At 32.2% G+C, this 16093-nt stretch overlaps 2 protein-coding genes across 2 annotated transcripts; both read left to right on the top strand.

The window, feature by feature from the left end:
- Window positions 1–2276: 2276 nt before the first annotated feature.
- LOC141721231 (uncharacterized) lies at window positions 2277–4222 on the top strand. Its single transcript, XM_074524055.1, has 2 exons — window positions 2277–2702; window positions 3110–4222. The coding sequence occupies exon 2, from the start codon at window positions 3154–3156 to the stop codon at window positions 4027–4029; it is 876 nt and encodes a 291-aa protein (XP_074380156.1). The 5' UTR covers window positions 2277–2702; window positions 3110–3153; the 3' UTR covers window positions 4030–4222.
- Window positions 4223–11486: 7264 nt separating this feature from the next.
- On the top strand, window positions 11487–14794 carry LOC141721230 (chaperone protein ClpC1, chloroplastic-like). The gene is made up of 6 exons (XM_074524054.1): window positions 11487–11577; window positions 12125–12214; window positions 12329–12514; window positions 12601–12816; window positions 12893–13110; window positions 13254–14794. Exons 2-6 carry the CDS (start codon window positions 12128–12130, stop codon window positions 14410–14412), a joined length of 1866 nt encoding a protein of 621 aa, XP_074380155.1. The 5' UTR covers window positions 11487–11577; window positions 12125–12127; the 3' UTR covers window positions 14413–14794.
- Window positions 14795–16093: the final 1299 nt, after the last annotated feature.

Here is a 16093-nt window from a genome sequence, read left to right as displayed (position 1 = left end):
GGATTTATTTACTTGCTTTACTCATGAAATTTATGTTTTTTGTAATTTTTAATTTACTAAAATTTTATATTGTCCACTCTATAATTTTCAGATGGCGAGTATTGTAAATTTTAATTTAGTTTGTCTACTTTTTATATTAACAAATTTTTAATAAAAAAAAATTGGGTGAATTTTGGTGTGTCTTTTTTAATTTTTACAACTTAATGTTTATGGTGAATTTTGTATTTCTTTTTCTTAGGTGGATAAGTATTAGGATTTTTTTTGCAAATCTAGTACATATATGGGTTTTTGGTGGTTTTTGTTTTTTGGTATTTGTTTTTTTTTTCAGTTGATAAGTATTAGGAATTTACAATCCTGACCTTGACGACCATACCATCTTAAAGTACCACATAAACTCTCTTACTCTAATTATATATAGGATATAATATAATAGCATGTTATTATTATTTGAAGTTATTATAAAGAGAAAGTATTATTGTTATATGGTAACTAATGATATTGAATTTCACTATAGACTAGGAGGGTTTAACAAATATAGCCAAAATAAAAAAGTTGGCTAAAATTATAGATAAGGGTTTTGTGGAGTGATAATTTTTTTAAATATTCTCTATAATATTTATTTTTGATATGCCAGATAGACTTTTAGTTAAGGGTTTCTTATTGTTTGAGATGCTCTTATAAATGTACCCGTGCATTAACATTAAAAAGTTTTTACACTCACAACCAAGGTGAGTACTACTTATCAACAATGTTGTAAAAATGGGGAATCGGGGAAAATCGGTCGAGTTACCGGTTTAGAATTAATTGAAAATCGGGGATTAATCGGAGTAAAAATCGGATGTATTATAATATTAAATTATATTAAATATATTATTATCATTATATTAGTTATTTATTGACAAATATATACTTATTATATCATAATTTTTATACTTATTCATATTTAAATTAATATAGTATTTTTATTTTAATAAATAATTATATATACTCCAATAAAGAAAAATTCGTAAGAATTAATCGGATTTCAAAAATCGAATTGATTAAATATTTTGTAGAGGATTAATCGGTTGAATTGAGAATTTATCGAAAAATTTTAGAACACGGCTTAGGAACGTTATGTTCTCTCTCATTTTTTTTATAAACAATGTAACTATATACTTACTTAAAAAAAACAAAAATAAGCTAAACTTCTAAAGCATAAGCTATCAAATCCTTGATGAGATTTGATCAAATGTAAATACCACAAGATTCTCGCTTACTATATTTTAAACAAGTACAGGGCTCATAAATTTTTTTTGTAGGAGTACATCAAGTTTTATAAGACTAATTAATTAATAAAATACTAGTACAATACAAATTAATAAAAGCTAAAGTAGTTGTCATTATACGTACAAAGCAAGTACAACATAAGGGGGTGAACCCGTAAGACGTTGAATTGATAATGTCAATCACCAAACCTGAAATCCTTAATTTGCGGTACCAACAAACAAATGACAACTGCCGCCTCCTCTTTTTTCAAACTCGTAAAAGGACTAAATATTATTGGGCTTTTTTAAAAATAAGTCTAAAAATATTTTTAAAAAATTATTGTGATTATTTTACAAAAAAATTAAAAAAATACTTTTTAAATTATAAAAATACTATATTTCAATTTTTTTATAATTTTTGACAACTGGAATCAACTACATATAATTTTTGAAGAGTTTCTACAAAATCCATTCAACTATATGTACCATAAATCAGAAACTGTCGCTTAAATGCGTTTTATCTTGATTAACGTGTTTTGCACATTATTGCGTAATCCCGTGGAGTTTATCCCGTGCGCACCTAAAGGATAACGACTGCGGGTTCTCCACGACAAATTTTTTTTCATTCAACTAGTTATATATTATGTTTGATTTTGGTTGATTCTGTATTTTTGCAAAAAAATCGGAAGATAGTAAAATCCTAAAAATATTTTAAAAAAATCAATATTTTTGGTAATTTCTCTGATGTAATTAAGCTCCAAAAATAAAATAAAATCAATATAATTCGGTTTCCCCCCAGAAGCACCGATCATGATGGCTGATTGGGTGGCAGAAACACACTAAAATGGTTTCTGGTATGTTAATCAAAAACTAACAAAAGGACATGGTAATATTTGTTTCAAAAATTAAGCGGCCCCTGTAATTACTAATCAAACTTAAACAAACTAAGCGGTAATTACCAACTTTAAAAAAGGCATAGGATATTGACATTGCCCCCCACATGATATTTTGATAAATATATACGAGGGAGGTGGGATAGGGAGAATCAACAACATCTCTCTCTCAATCTCTCTCTCTCTCTCTCAGTCTCATATTCTGTTTCTCCACCGTCACTCTGTTAATAGAAAAAAACCTAACAAAGTCATCCCCAACTCAAAATTAAAATATAAATACAACCCCCAAGTTGTGCATTTCAATCCTCTCCCAAGAAGAAACAATAACAAAGTTTGACAAAAGCAGGAACAGAAAACGCGTAGTGATAGGGTAAGGGGTCCTATACGAGAAAAAAAGTTGATCGGCATCTTTCAATCCGGACGAAACAACCTTAATTACACTTCTACTCATCAACCCAACTTTAAAGTACTACCTCTCTGCTTGTACAAGGTTTCTATGGGGATTGCCGCTGTTAATTATTCTCTCTGAAGTCTACACTCGTCCTCCTTCACTTTACTCAGAGTACGTTTCTGCCAATTCACCTCTTTTATTTCGCATATCTGCATAATTTATTATGAACAAGTACAAATTAACCGATTCCTTACCCGATTCCTGGTGTGCTTAAGTTTACTTAGCAAAAATAAAAGTAGTACAAGTTACCCGTTACAATTGCATAAATCATAATTTTGCGGTATTATAAATCACTAGTTTCATTAATCCTAATGACCGGTTTGTTGTATATGTGCTAAAAAAATTTGTACTGTACTAAATTCAAACTAAGGGCATACAAACTACATTAAATGTAACAGACTTTAAAGTGGTAATAACATGTTTGTACTATAACCGATGTTGTCTGTAGTACACTTGTGCATATAGATCTTGTTTATCTTTCTTCTGTTTCTGACTATTTCTTCGTCTTAAATTTACAGAATTGCTCGAATATTAGTTTTCTCGAAAGATCAGATTTGTCGTGATGGGGAAACCAAGCCGAGACTGGACTCAGATCTATTCAATTTACGGTATCGAAGATTGCCAGACTCTAATTTTCCTTTTACTTCACGCTGTCCTGTTCTCTACACTCTCTGTTCTGTTTTTGATCTACTTCAATCCAATCTGCACTACTTTCGAATCATTCGCCATCCCCAGCGGCGCTGCACGTTTTATAGCTGGCTTCACAGGCTCCTTCACCGCCCTCTCCGCTATCTGCTTATTTTTTTCGGCTGGAAATATTTTTTACTCATCCGTTGCTCTCCAGTCCGAAATGGCTCAACGAATGATCTCCGTAGTCAATGATTGGTCAACAGTTAAGCACGCGCTGGATGTTGGCTGTGGCCGCGGCATTTTGCTCAATGCCGTGGCCAAGCAGCTAAAAAAAGAAGGCAGCTCAGGCCGAGTTGTTGGACTCGACCGCAGAAAAACCACTGTCTCCACCCTTCGTACTGCAAAACTGGAAGGCGTGCAGGAATACGTCACGTGCCGAGAAGGCGACGCGAGAACTATGCCGTTTGGGGATAACAGCTTTGATGTAGTGGTTTCGAGTGTGTTTTTACACACGGCAGGGAAGGAGTTTGGGCAGAAGACAGCAGCAGCTGCGGCAGAGAGGATGAAAGTAGTTGGAGAAGTGGTGAGAGTGTTGAAAGGAGGCGGGGTAGGTGTAGTGTGGGACCTAGTACATGTGCCGGAGTATGTTCAGAGACTGCAAGAACTCAAGATGGAAGATATTAGAGTGTCGGAACGTGTAACGGCGTTCATGGTGAGTAGCCACATCGTATCGTTTCGCAAGCCATGTCAACACATGGTAGGTCCTAATGAAGTTAGACTGGATTGGAGATTCAATAATATATGTTGAATTTTTAATCAGCAGGCCTCTTATCTATACTACTATGTTTAATATTATAACTAAATGTGTGTTACCGTCCGTACATTTTTTTCCGGTTTATTTGCTTCTTTTTTTCGGAAGTTTGAGATGTAGGAAATCTGGGGAGACGAAGTTGAACCAGTTACTTTTTTATATGAATATATGATGCTGGTGATTATGATTATGATGTTCTAGTAGTTATATTGCGAAATGTTGGTACATATTGCGAGATTAGATATGTGAATTATGATATTTAGTTGGTGTTTAAACAAACTTGATATGAGTGTGGGGAATGCTTGGGGGGATGTTAGTTAGGTTTAGAAATCAATTCATGGGCAGAACAGGGCATGTGACAAGGTCACACCATATCAAGCAATATACGTGCCATATTTATTGTTACAAAGACTAGAAATGAATTATCAAATGTGATATTTTTTTATGTGGTCTAGCTTCAGTCAGTTTGTTGTGGAAGATTATGATTTTCTAAGTTTTATGCCCCAGTGCCCTAAATAATGACAAGGAAAACCTCTCCAGTTTATTGTAGAAATTTTCCTCGAGTTTAATGTTGAAACTCTAATATGAGAGTTAACGCGAAAAGTAACTGCGCAATTAGGCTGTTTTTAGATGGAAAAACACTAAAATCTAATATGTTTTTGGATGCAAACTGGTTCTTCAGATTGGTACATTTTGGCCAGTGGTTAGTCAGATTCAGATACCTTGTTATGTCATTCTGTTTGTCGTCTATATATCTCCATCTCCCTCTGTTTTCTGTCTATATAGTTTGCTGCCCTTATAGATTGCTCCAGGACCTAGCTGTTATTGATGAGGCCATCTTTTATGCTACATTCTCCATACTCCATAGATAGCACCTCTACCTAGCTGCTCTTGATAAGCCCACTTGTTTTTGTGGTCTTGCCAACATGTTCTTGCTAGCCTTCCAATATCTCTACTAATTGTTGGTTGAAGTTTAACTCAGCCCTTTTCCTTGTGTCAGTTAAACTTTTATGACAGAACTAATTTGGATACAACACAACACAGGAAGTCCCAGATTTGTTACTAGAATAGTTAACACATTTAAATGAGATGAATCACTCTGCATTTACATAAATGTAATATATTAGAAAAGTAGTGAACTGGTGTCACAACTTATTTCTACGACAATTGAAGCCTGCAAATTAAATAATTTTCGTGAATAAATGTTCGTCTTTCAACTGGGAACTCCTCTGATTGTCGTAGATATGTTACGACGTCAACAACTTTGTAACAGCCGAGACTGAAATCTCCTCTTTGAATATCATTACTATGTTATGAAAAAATTTGGGATAGTCAACAAGATTTTAAAAAGCAGAGATATGAGAACTCTTGTCATTAACATGACATAGTTATTACATTCAATATAACAACACATAATCTACACTGATAAAACTAAAGCGCACTCTAATAATCTCCATTGATGAGCAACAAACAAATACACAAGCTACCTACTGATTACTAGTACTGTATCTATCAATTCAACCCATATGTTTCTATTAAGTGAGTAGAAATGATGGGTTTATTATACTTTGGCCCTCGAAGTTTCATGAAATATATGCATGAATTATTAAAATTTAAAAACGTACCTCTTGATTATTAAAGGGGTTAAATATCAAAGTGGTCACTCAACTGAAGGTCATCTATCAGTTTAATCATCAAACTTAACGGGATATCATTTGGATCACTAAAGTAATAATAAATATCAAACAGATACCTCAAAATATGTGCTCGATAATTAAAATTTATTTTATGGAGTTCTAAACTTTTTTTAAAAAATTTATTACAACCAAATGAAAAGTTATGAATACATAGTATTTTAGATGATTTTTTGAGATTTTTAAAAAATTATCTACTAATTATTTTTATTTAAATAAAGCAAATGACTACAAAATTATAAATAAATAGTAGATAAATTTTAAAAAATCTTATTATATTATAGAAAATACTAGAATTCATACATTTTCATTTGGTTTTAATAGGATTCAAGAAAAATATATAGAACTCCATAAAATAAATTTTAATTCTCGAGCACATATTTTGAGGTATATGTATGATATTTATTATGACTTTAGTGATTCAAATGATACCCCGTTAACTTTGATGATTAAACCGATATATGGCATTCAGTTGAGTGACCACTTTGATATTTAACTCATTATTAAAGTATGGTGCATATACGTCTCAACCCTATTTCCGCCAAAATTTGTAAAAAAATTGAATATTGGCGATGAAGGTCAGGGTAATATCGGCTAAAGTGTACAAATCTTAAAAAGTTTGTGTTAATGTGTACAAAATTTTATATAATCTGTGCTAATGTGTACACACATTAAAACTTTAAGGGTAAAAACAAACAAATTCATAAACTCCTTGTGATTCTTCAACTCTCAAAACTTCAACCTACAATCTTCTATCACCGTACCCACGTTAGATAGACTTACTGAACTACTCCGGATACTATTTCAGATAGTTTGAACTACTACCGAGCAAATCAAACCAAATTAAACTTATAAATTAAGTGAAAGTTTTTTATTATTTTAATTGAGAATAACAAATTTTATTATGAAAAATAAAAGAATATATAAAAAAAACTGAAATTAGTAAACATTTAGGCATCGATCCATGGGTGGCGGTTGATCATCTAGAGAAACCTTGATCGCTTGCACAACTGAGACAATATTAACAACCTCATGTTTATCATAACAGTAGTTATACACTGTATGCTTTAATTGTACCATTCGTAGTCTATTTTGGGTCTCCTGTATCAAATTCATGTATTCGCCATCCTTCGTTGCTGTTTGAAGAAGTTAATGATCCACCAGAGGATGACTTGAGCCATCCTAATATGTTAAAGTTCTTATAATTGGCTTTGAATCTAGATTTTTGTTTGAAAACTTTAATGAATAGGTTGTATAATCTTTAAAAATTTTGTGTTAATATGTATAAAAGTTGAAACTTCAAGAGCAAATATAAACCAATTTTGCTGTGTAACGTTACAAACCTAAAGAAAATTACTATCTTGCCCTTTATCGGAATGTCCGATATAAAATATCTGCCTATTTTGAACGGAAATATGGTCGGGACATACATCGGCCATACTTTAATGGTCACGAGGTACTTTTTTAAATTTTAGTGGTTCATGTGTAAATTTAATGAAACTTCGAGGGCCAAAGTATAATAACTGCTAGAAATGATAGACTAAACTTAGCTATATAGCAGCTCATGGACTTGCATCTCTAACAGAATCATAACTAACCTTTTTTAGTAAAAAGTCTGAACTACCCCGACTACCCTGAATTTATTCACTTGACTTGATTACAGTTTTGACTTCGAGTTTTGAGAGTTGAATCGACTTGAGTGTTGATAGTGTCAACATCCCCCCTCAAACTAGGTTGGCTATCAGATATGCCAAGTTTGTGCATGAGAGTATTTAAATGAGTATAATGTATTATTTTGATGAACACATCAGCAAGTTGTAGATCTGTAGGAACATAAGCAAAACTGATTAGACCTTCAAGAACCTTGTCTCTAGTGAAGTGAACATCAATTTTAATGTAGTTTGTGCGTTTATAATACATATGATTCTCAGCAATGTGAATAAAATTCTGATTGTCACAATGCAAAGTAATTGGTTTCAAACCAGTAACCCTAATTCTTCTAGAAGTCTGACAATCCAAGTAATTTCAGATGCTACAGATGTCATAGCTTTATATTCAGGCTCAGAAGAACTCCTAAAAATAATAGCTTATTTCTTGGGTTTCCAGCTAATGGGAGAAGCACCAAACAACATAATATAACCTGAAACAGACCATCTGCAATTTGCGCATGAACCTCAATTTGAGTCTGAATAGGGTTGTAAAGCGAGTTGATCAAAAAGTTTTCAGCACAATACCTTGGCCAACACAATATCATTATTATGTTATTAAAAAATTTAGGCTACTAAATTTTATAAGAGTATTAAAGTGTTTGTCGAACTCCCGTCCCCCAATATAAAAAATTAGGTTGGATGGTGGTAGTATTTGTAACGACGCGCACTTCCGGACTATTAATTCTAAATCAAAACTAAAATAAAATACAATTTCTTGATCAAAAATCATATTACAAAGATTATGATACGAAAGCGTAGCTAAAGTGGAAGTCCAAAAATCAAACCACTCCAAACCTAAGGTCATCGAATTCCAATGCTATACAACTCAAATCTTAGACAAAACCTGAAATTGAAAGTAATGAGATAAACAGCCCAACAAGAAAACAATCGATCCATCTAGTAGGCCAAGTAACACACACATATAATAAAATATGATAATCTATACGATACAATATCGAAACAAACACTTTCAATAAACTTTAATATTCTTATTCTTATTCGATACACACAATACACATAACACGTAAACAATAATAATTTAAAACCCATAATTCATGCCACGACCACTACAGCCCGGTGATAACGGTCCTAAATTTTCAGAAAACTGCCACTACAATCCGGTGACTGCGGTCCTAAGTTCTTATTCGATATTTTCACAAACCATGACATAAATCAAAGATCTTAAATTATCATCAAGACACACCACACATGCACAACTATACATATACTCTAACACATAATACTTTCAAATATATCATCCATTGGCCCATATTTTGATAATCAAATATAAACGCATAACACACAATTTTGAAAACACTAGTAAGATCGATCGAAAACTTACCTCAAAACCTGACCAGATCTGAATATAGCCTTTTTGACCCTCTAAACGACGTTTACTTGAAAAAATACAACACGAAAGTTGTAGAGAACGAAAAGACCTTTCGAAAATCCCAGGATCAACGAATTCCGAATTACGATGAATTTTCTACGAATTTTACAAGATAGCTGATTTTGGTGTATAAAAGACCTACGAATTTTAATAATAAAAACGAGGTGGTGTATTTATTATGATACAAAATCATATATCTAAGCCTACAAATTATCCATATTAGAATCTGATCCAAATTTTAGGCCCGTTACTTTAATTCAATTTTAAATCCTAGTCCTTATCTAATTTTAATACTTTTTATTCTATTATTCATATTATTAATCTAATTCTAAAAATTACGGGATATTACAGTATTATTTAACAAGGATGATATGCGAGAGTTTAGATGTCATCTTATTAGAACTAGAATACACATTCGTATATAAATAAAATTAGGTTTTTGATTTTATAATAGATAAAGACATTCGATATAGACAAAGTTATATATTCGAAGCAGATAATATTTTATTAGTATTGTATTTGACGGGATTACAGCTCAAATTAATTTTTATCTAAATTATAATATTAATTTACATCAGAATTTACAAAAAAAAAATCTTGAGACAGGGAAGATCTTGATTTGTGAAAAGTAAGGCGGATGAATAGATTAGAGTTAGTGGCTTACAAATACCATGCACATGTTGAAATTCATGTGCAAGTCCTAAATTGCCTTTTTTTAATATAAAATTCATGTATTCAAGTAAAATTCACATGTATCCTAATTTTAAAAGTTAAAGAGTTCGAATTCTAAAGAAAATTTATCATTATTTATAAAAAAAGGAGGAGTTCAGATCATTTTTTAACAAATTATATGTATAAAAATATCAGTACAATCAAAGGATAGTCATTTGGATTTATAAAAAAAAAATTATTATATAACAAGGATGAGATGTGAGAGATTAGGTGACATCCTAGTCGAATTAGAGAAAATATTTATATTTATATAGAATTATGTTTCCGAATTTATACTAGACAATGATATAGACAAAATTATATATTCGACTAGACAATTTCTGATCAGTATTGTATTTGATGGGAGAGTGATTCAAATTAATTTTTATATAAATTCTAATATTAACTTATATCAAAATTTATAGAAAATTTAAACGCCGCCGCGAAGTACAACTTTATATATTAGTTAAACTAGCCTAAAACCTGTGCGATGCACATATTATTTTTAATATTATATTTTTTTAATTTAATTTAAAGTAAAAGTTTTAAGTTATGAAACTTATTTATTTAAAATTTTAATAATATAATTTGATAATACTTATTAATATACACATATGTATATAAGTTAGTGATACTACAGTTTTAAAAATAATATAATGATTGACATTTATATTTTTATTGATATTTATAGGTGTATTTATGAAAGATTATTATATTTAATTAAAAGATAAATTTTGGCTGACATCAACAATATACAAATGGTCATTAGTCTGTTAAGCCATCAAATTCTGCTAACTATATTCAGATTTATATTAGTTTAATATGTTTAAATCCGAATTAATGGTAAAAAATTTATATTAGCTTGAGACCCGTTATATTAACCAAAATTCAGCTAATTATACTTACCATTTTGTTTAATTTTATTTTAGCCTGGAGTGATTATTATTTTATTTTAGACCAAATAAATAATATGTATTATTTTGTTTTAGTTTGATGACATTTATAGTCCGATTCAATAATATAATGTTTTTAGCGGGATCAATAAAATTTATTATTTTATTTTAGCCCGATTCTTCAAATCCAACTAACTATATTTAATTTTTTATTTTTTTATTTAAAATCGAATCAATAGTATAATTTTGTTTAGCCTGACCAAGTCAATTTTATATATTATTTTTATTTTAACGAAAATCGTTAGACATATAATTTTGTTATGAATATTTATCTATTTATAAAAGTGTTTTATTTTAAATATTATTGTAATTACGGTGACCAGACCGACTACCAACCAAATTTTCATTGTTTCGTCTTGAATATAATAGTATAGATAAATTATATACTTCCTATGTCCCAATTTACCTGTCATGTTTGATTTTTTTGTGGTCAAATCGGCTCAATTTTGATCAAAAATTTCATAGAGTATATAATAAAAAAAATATTAAAATTTTATCATTAGAAAATATATGTAATCTACTTTAATACACATTTTTCAGTTTTTTAAAGTAATAAAAGATTAATATTTAATTTATGGTCAAAATTGAGTAAATTTGACCATAAATTTTGACCATAAAAACTCAATCACGAAAATAAATTGGAACGGAGTGAGTATTTGATTCGATTTAAAGTTCCGTTTGGGAGTGCTGTTGAAAACTGCTGTGGTGGCACAAAAACTATGGTTGGAAAAAGTGCTGTTAGGAAAATTAGATGACTGTTCGGTAATTTTTTTAATTTATATATATTTCAAGATATAATATATAAAAATAATATTTTTAAGAAGGTTTAACGATGAAACTGATAATTAATTTCTCCAAAAACTGAAAACAACTTTTTCACGGGGAACATGCTTCTACTCCGAATACCTTTCTGATAGAGCAAAAAACTGCTGTTTTTACTTTATGAATTTCTTCCAGTTCAAAGTGGATTCAAATACTCTCATAAATAAAGCCCGAAAGCCCGTGCCCGTGCTTCGAGTATATATATTGGATTTACCTGGATTCTTTCGTTGAGCCTCCACAAACATCAAGGTGATTATAGAACAAGGGTATGAATCTTTCTTAGCTTCTTCTTCTTCCTCGTGTGTGGTGTGTGTTGTAGCTTCTAAGAGTAAATAATACTTGGGTTTTTTCTGTGCACACGATATGAAGCAAATTTTATTGATTTTTTTTTATTGTTAATGATTATTATGATTGCCCTAGTATGCATAAAAAACAATCACGAATATACCTCAAACAACTCCTTTTCAAAAAATTGTTAGTTTGTTCACAGAGGGGTCATAAACATCTTTTCTCATTGTATACTTTCGCTGGCTTGCAGTTAGCTAGCAGCAACAATTTAAAAGAGTTTCGAAAAATTATATTTTTTGTGGAAATTTTGAAAGACTCAGAGCTCTTTTACATATAATGTATCAATTTATGTTGATTTAAATTTAAATTTGCCAATGCGAATAGTAACTTATGGCCAAAATTTATTTGGGGTACAAGAGTGTGTACATGTTTAAAAAATTACCATTAGCTAGAAAACAATGTAATCTGGTAAATTTTGAGGTTGAACACATGACCTTTTTTCTTATTTGACTAACTATATACCAGGCAATGGAGAAGCTATATCAGCTGGACAACACCCTAGAGTTTAGAGCATTAAACAAGTATGGGACAGACCTCACCAAATTAGCAATGGAGGTATCTTTCAACTTGTTCAGTTTAATTTGTTAATGATTGTTGTAATATTATGTTTTTGTTGCCAGCCTATCAAAATACCACAAATGCGTAAATAATTTGTTATCGTTTTTACAGAATAAGTTGGACCCTGTCATTGGAAGGACAGACGAGATTGAACGTGTCGCGCAAATATTATGCAAGCGCAGAAAAAGTAATGTCTGCCTCACTGGTGATCCTGGTGTTGGTAAAACTGTCATTGTTGAAGGCTTGGCATCAAGAATTGTTGATGGAACTGTTCCATTTAAACTCCATGGAACAAAGGTCTGACAATTCTTTCGTAAATTTGCAGAATAAATATCAAATATCTGTGGAGACTGTACATTCAATATTATATCTGTCACTGTCAGGTATTTTCCTTAGACATTGGTCGATTAATAGCTGACACAACATGGGAAGGTGAATTAATGGACAGGCTAACTGAAGTTATTGATGAAGTGAAATCAAGTGAAGGAAAAATAGTGTTGTTTATTGATGAGTTACATGCACTTATTGGAGATAGCTTTGACGGCCCTGTTAACGCTTCCAACATTTTGAAACCAGCACTAGCTAGAGGCGAGTTAAAGGTGATTCAACATTTACTTATATTTTTTACTTGTGAATTTACTATGTAAAACTATGTGACTTTTGGTGTGGGTGCAGTGCATTGGAGCAACAACTATGAAAGAGTACAGGGAGTACATTGAGAAAGACGGGGCTATAAAACGACGTTTTCAAGTTGTTAGTGTGCCTGAACCATCTGTGCATGACACAATTCTAATACTCAGAGGACTGTTACACAGATATGAAACTTTTCATAATGTTAAATACACTGACAAAGCCATTCACTTCGCTTCCTCCTTGTCGAAACAATATGTCAGGTTGTTTATTTGATATTTGTCAATGGCTCATCTTTATATATTCCACATTTCATTCTTAATTTTTTTTGCTGAACTCAATGAGACTTTTTTAACTGTACATGTAAGTCATGAATAACAATGGAACATAAATCATGTTTGCGCAGCGATCGATTTCTGCCTGATAAGGCCATAGACTTAATTGATGAAGCAGGTGCGAGGGTGAATCTGAAAAGGAAGCAAGTAGACGATAATGAGAATGCCCTTCGGAATAAAAAATTACGTTCAAGGGTTATTCTGCAGCCGAAGCAAGAAATATATGATAAGAATATGCTTGTGACTGAAATGGATATACAGCACGTATTATCATCGTGGACTGGAATCCCGGTTGAAAAAATATCACAGGAAGAAGCACTGAAGCTCCTAAACATGGAAAAAACTCTGAAAGCCCAACTGATTGGCCAAAAAGAAGCAATTATATCTGTTAGCCGAGCTATACGCAGAGCCAAAGTTGGAATCAGGGACCTGAAACGTCCCATTGCAAGTTTTTTATTCACTGGACCTACGGGAGTAGGCAAAACGGAGCTTGCTAAATTAGTTTCACAAGAGTTTTTTGGGTCGGAACAAGCAATGGTAAGAATTGACATGAGTGAGTACATAGATAGGTATCAGGTGGCTAGACTAATTGGAGCGGCTCCAGGGTATATTGGACACAAAAATGGTGGGCAGCTAACAGAAGCTATAAAAAGAAGGCCACATAGTTTGATACTTTTTGATGAAATTGAGAAGGCTCACCCGGAGGTTTTTAACATAATGCTCCAGATATTAGATGATGGCAGGCTAACTGATGGTAAAGGCTGTGTTGTAGACTTCAAGAACACAATTATTATACTTACTTCTAATATCGGAGGTCTTTTAAATGGTAAATCTGGGCAAGTGGAACTCCAAGTTTCTGAATTGTTAAAGCAAAAATTTAGTCCGGAGTTCTTAAATAGGCTTGATGATGTTATCGTTTTCAAGCAGCTAGAAAAGAAACATCTGAAAAGGATTGTTAAACTGATGTTGGAAGAGTTTATTAAGAGGGTAAAGGAGATGAAGGACATAACTGTTATAATAACAGATAAAGTTGGTGAGATGGTCCTTGAAGAAGGTTACTCTCCAAGCTATGGAGCACGACCGTTGAGGAGGGCTGTTACTAGGATTTTGGAGAATAATTTGAGCGATAAAATTTTGTCGGGTGATGTAAAAGAGCACGATACCGTGATAGTTGATGTTAATTCTGAAGGAGAAATCATTTTCAGCAAGAAAACAACTGGCAATAAGTGAAGAACAAGAGAGTTAAACTAGAGAGCGTTTGTTCATAAGTTAACACGTATTCTGATTTGTGATTACAGTAACTACTTTACACTAATGTGAGTGCGTAACTGATTTAGTCTCCTCTCTTTACCTTCCCATATAGTATTTGATGTAGTGATAAGAATTGTGTTGCAACATTTCACATGTAAAGTGGCGCACCAGCAAACAAGTTGGCATCATCAGTAAATACAACACAAGGATGCACCCTCAGGCTATATAGCTCAACTACACGAACGAAATTTATATATCTTTAACAGAAAGAATGGTATCCCAGAAAATGACATTTCAAGCAGGCCACCTTTCTGCAAATGTGTATCTTTTTTTTTGGTCAGGATGCAAGTGTGTGTATGTCAAGCTCAAGCATTTTTTTAAAATAAACTTAAGGTCAAAAAGCCCATCGCCTATGTGCTCGTTCTCAATTATGGAAATTAAAATTAGAAACTAGGAACTCAGCTCGACCCTCTCTATACTGATCAAATGTTGAAGTGATTTTGTATTATCATGATCAGGAAATTATACCATTTTCTACACATTATTGGATGAGTAGCTCTGATTCTACTTACGCGCCACATATCCGCATGTTGGGCGGAGACGGCTTTTGGCTACAGGGTGCAAAAATTGCAAATCACCGGCAGGTCTTTGAGCAAACTACAAGTATAGGGCCCCATAATCTGCTTTCGATTAGGGTCCTGAAATCTCAGAATCTGCCTTCGTTACATATAAGCAATATACCGAGGAAATCTCAGGTACGCCCCGGAACCCAGCGGTTCCGGGGCTCCACCCCTTGTATACAGGGACGGAGGCAGGGGTGGCGGCCTACAGGGACGGAGGCAGGCGTGGCGGCTGGTGCGGCCGCCACCCCAAACTCCCGGATAATCGTGAAATTAGTATTAAAATTTATGAAAAAAAGTTACATATTTATATATTTAGTAGTAAAAAAAATATTTTTAATTTTCGCCCCCTCAAAAATATATAAATTTTATGAATTTAGTACTAATATTAGTGATATTTACAATATTTATGAATTTAGATACACGAATTCCAGTATATTTTGTACATTAAAATTGTTAAAAATAATATTTATTAATTTATTTAATATATAATAAATTAAAAATATATATTAATTACTCGGAAAAAAAATTTCGCCACCCAAACTCGGGTTTCTGGCTCCGTTCCTGCTTGTATATCCTTAAAGCTCGACCTTCCATACAAGTCCAAAACTAATTGAGTTTTTACCAGTTTAAAACATGGAATTGCTCTAATAAAACAAACAATACGCCAATGTTTATTTCAATATACTAGTAATGAACTGCTGTGTAAATGAAGACACATCACTGAAATAAAGCAAACTAATAAGGGATTCATATCATATGTGAATGTGACTGGCTTTAGTTTGAAATTGATAAGTCTGAAGACCATAAGATGGGGAAATGATAGGAACCACAATAAATAGAAACCCAGGTAGCGGTTCATAATAATTGACGTTGAGTAATTAAATTCTGGAATCTAGAATACTGGGCAGCTATCCAGAATCTATCTGTTTATTATTACAGAAGTGTAGAAGATATTTGAGAAAACATGTTGCAGTTTGAGCCACATATGTATGTTTGTGGACTGCGTGTAACATGAACAACTGTAGTGTGTGCTAATT

This window comes from Apium graveolens, chromosome 4 (assembly GCF_009905375.1).
Source record: "Apium graveolens cultivar Ventura chromosome 4, ASM990537v1, whole genome shotgun sequence".
Lineage (NCBI taxonomy): Eukaryota > Viridiplantae > Streptophyta > Magnoliopsida > Apiales > Apiaceae > Apium > Apium graveolens.
The sequence above is the reverse complement of the archived record's forward strand: the minus strand, read 5'-3'. Positions and strand labels throughout refer to the sequence as shown.

Excerpts from the sequence above, each read along its gene's own strand:
- LOC141721231 (XM_074524055.1), top strand. The coding sequence starts at position 3,154 with ATGGGGAAACCAAGCCGAGACTGGACTCAGATCTATTCAATTTACGGT.
- LOC141721230 (XM_074524054.1), top strand. The coding sequence starts at position 12,128 with ATGGAGAAGCTATATCAGCTGGACAACACCCTAGAGTTTAGAGCATTA. Across the intron at positions 12,515-12,600 it reads TTAAACTCCATGGAACAAAG|GTATTTTCCTTAGACATTGG; the intron begins GTCTGACAATTC and ends TGTCACTGTCAG. Across the intron at positions 13,111-13,253 it reads TTGTCGAAACAATATGTCAG|CGATCGATTTCTGCCTGATA; the intron begins GTTGTTTATTTG and ends ATGTTTGCGCAG.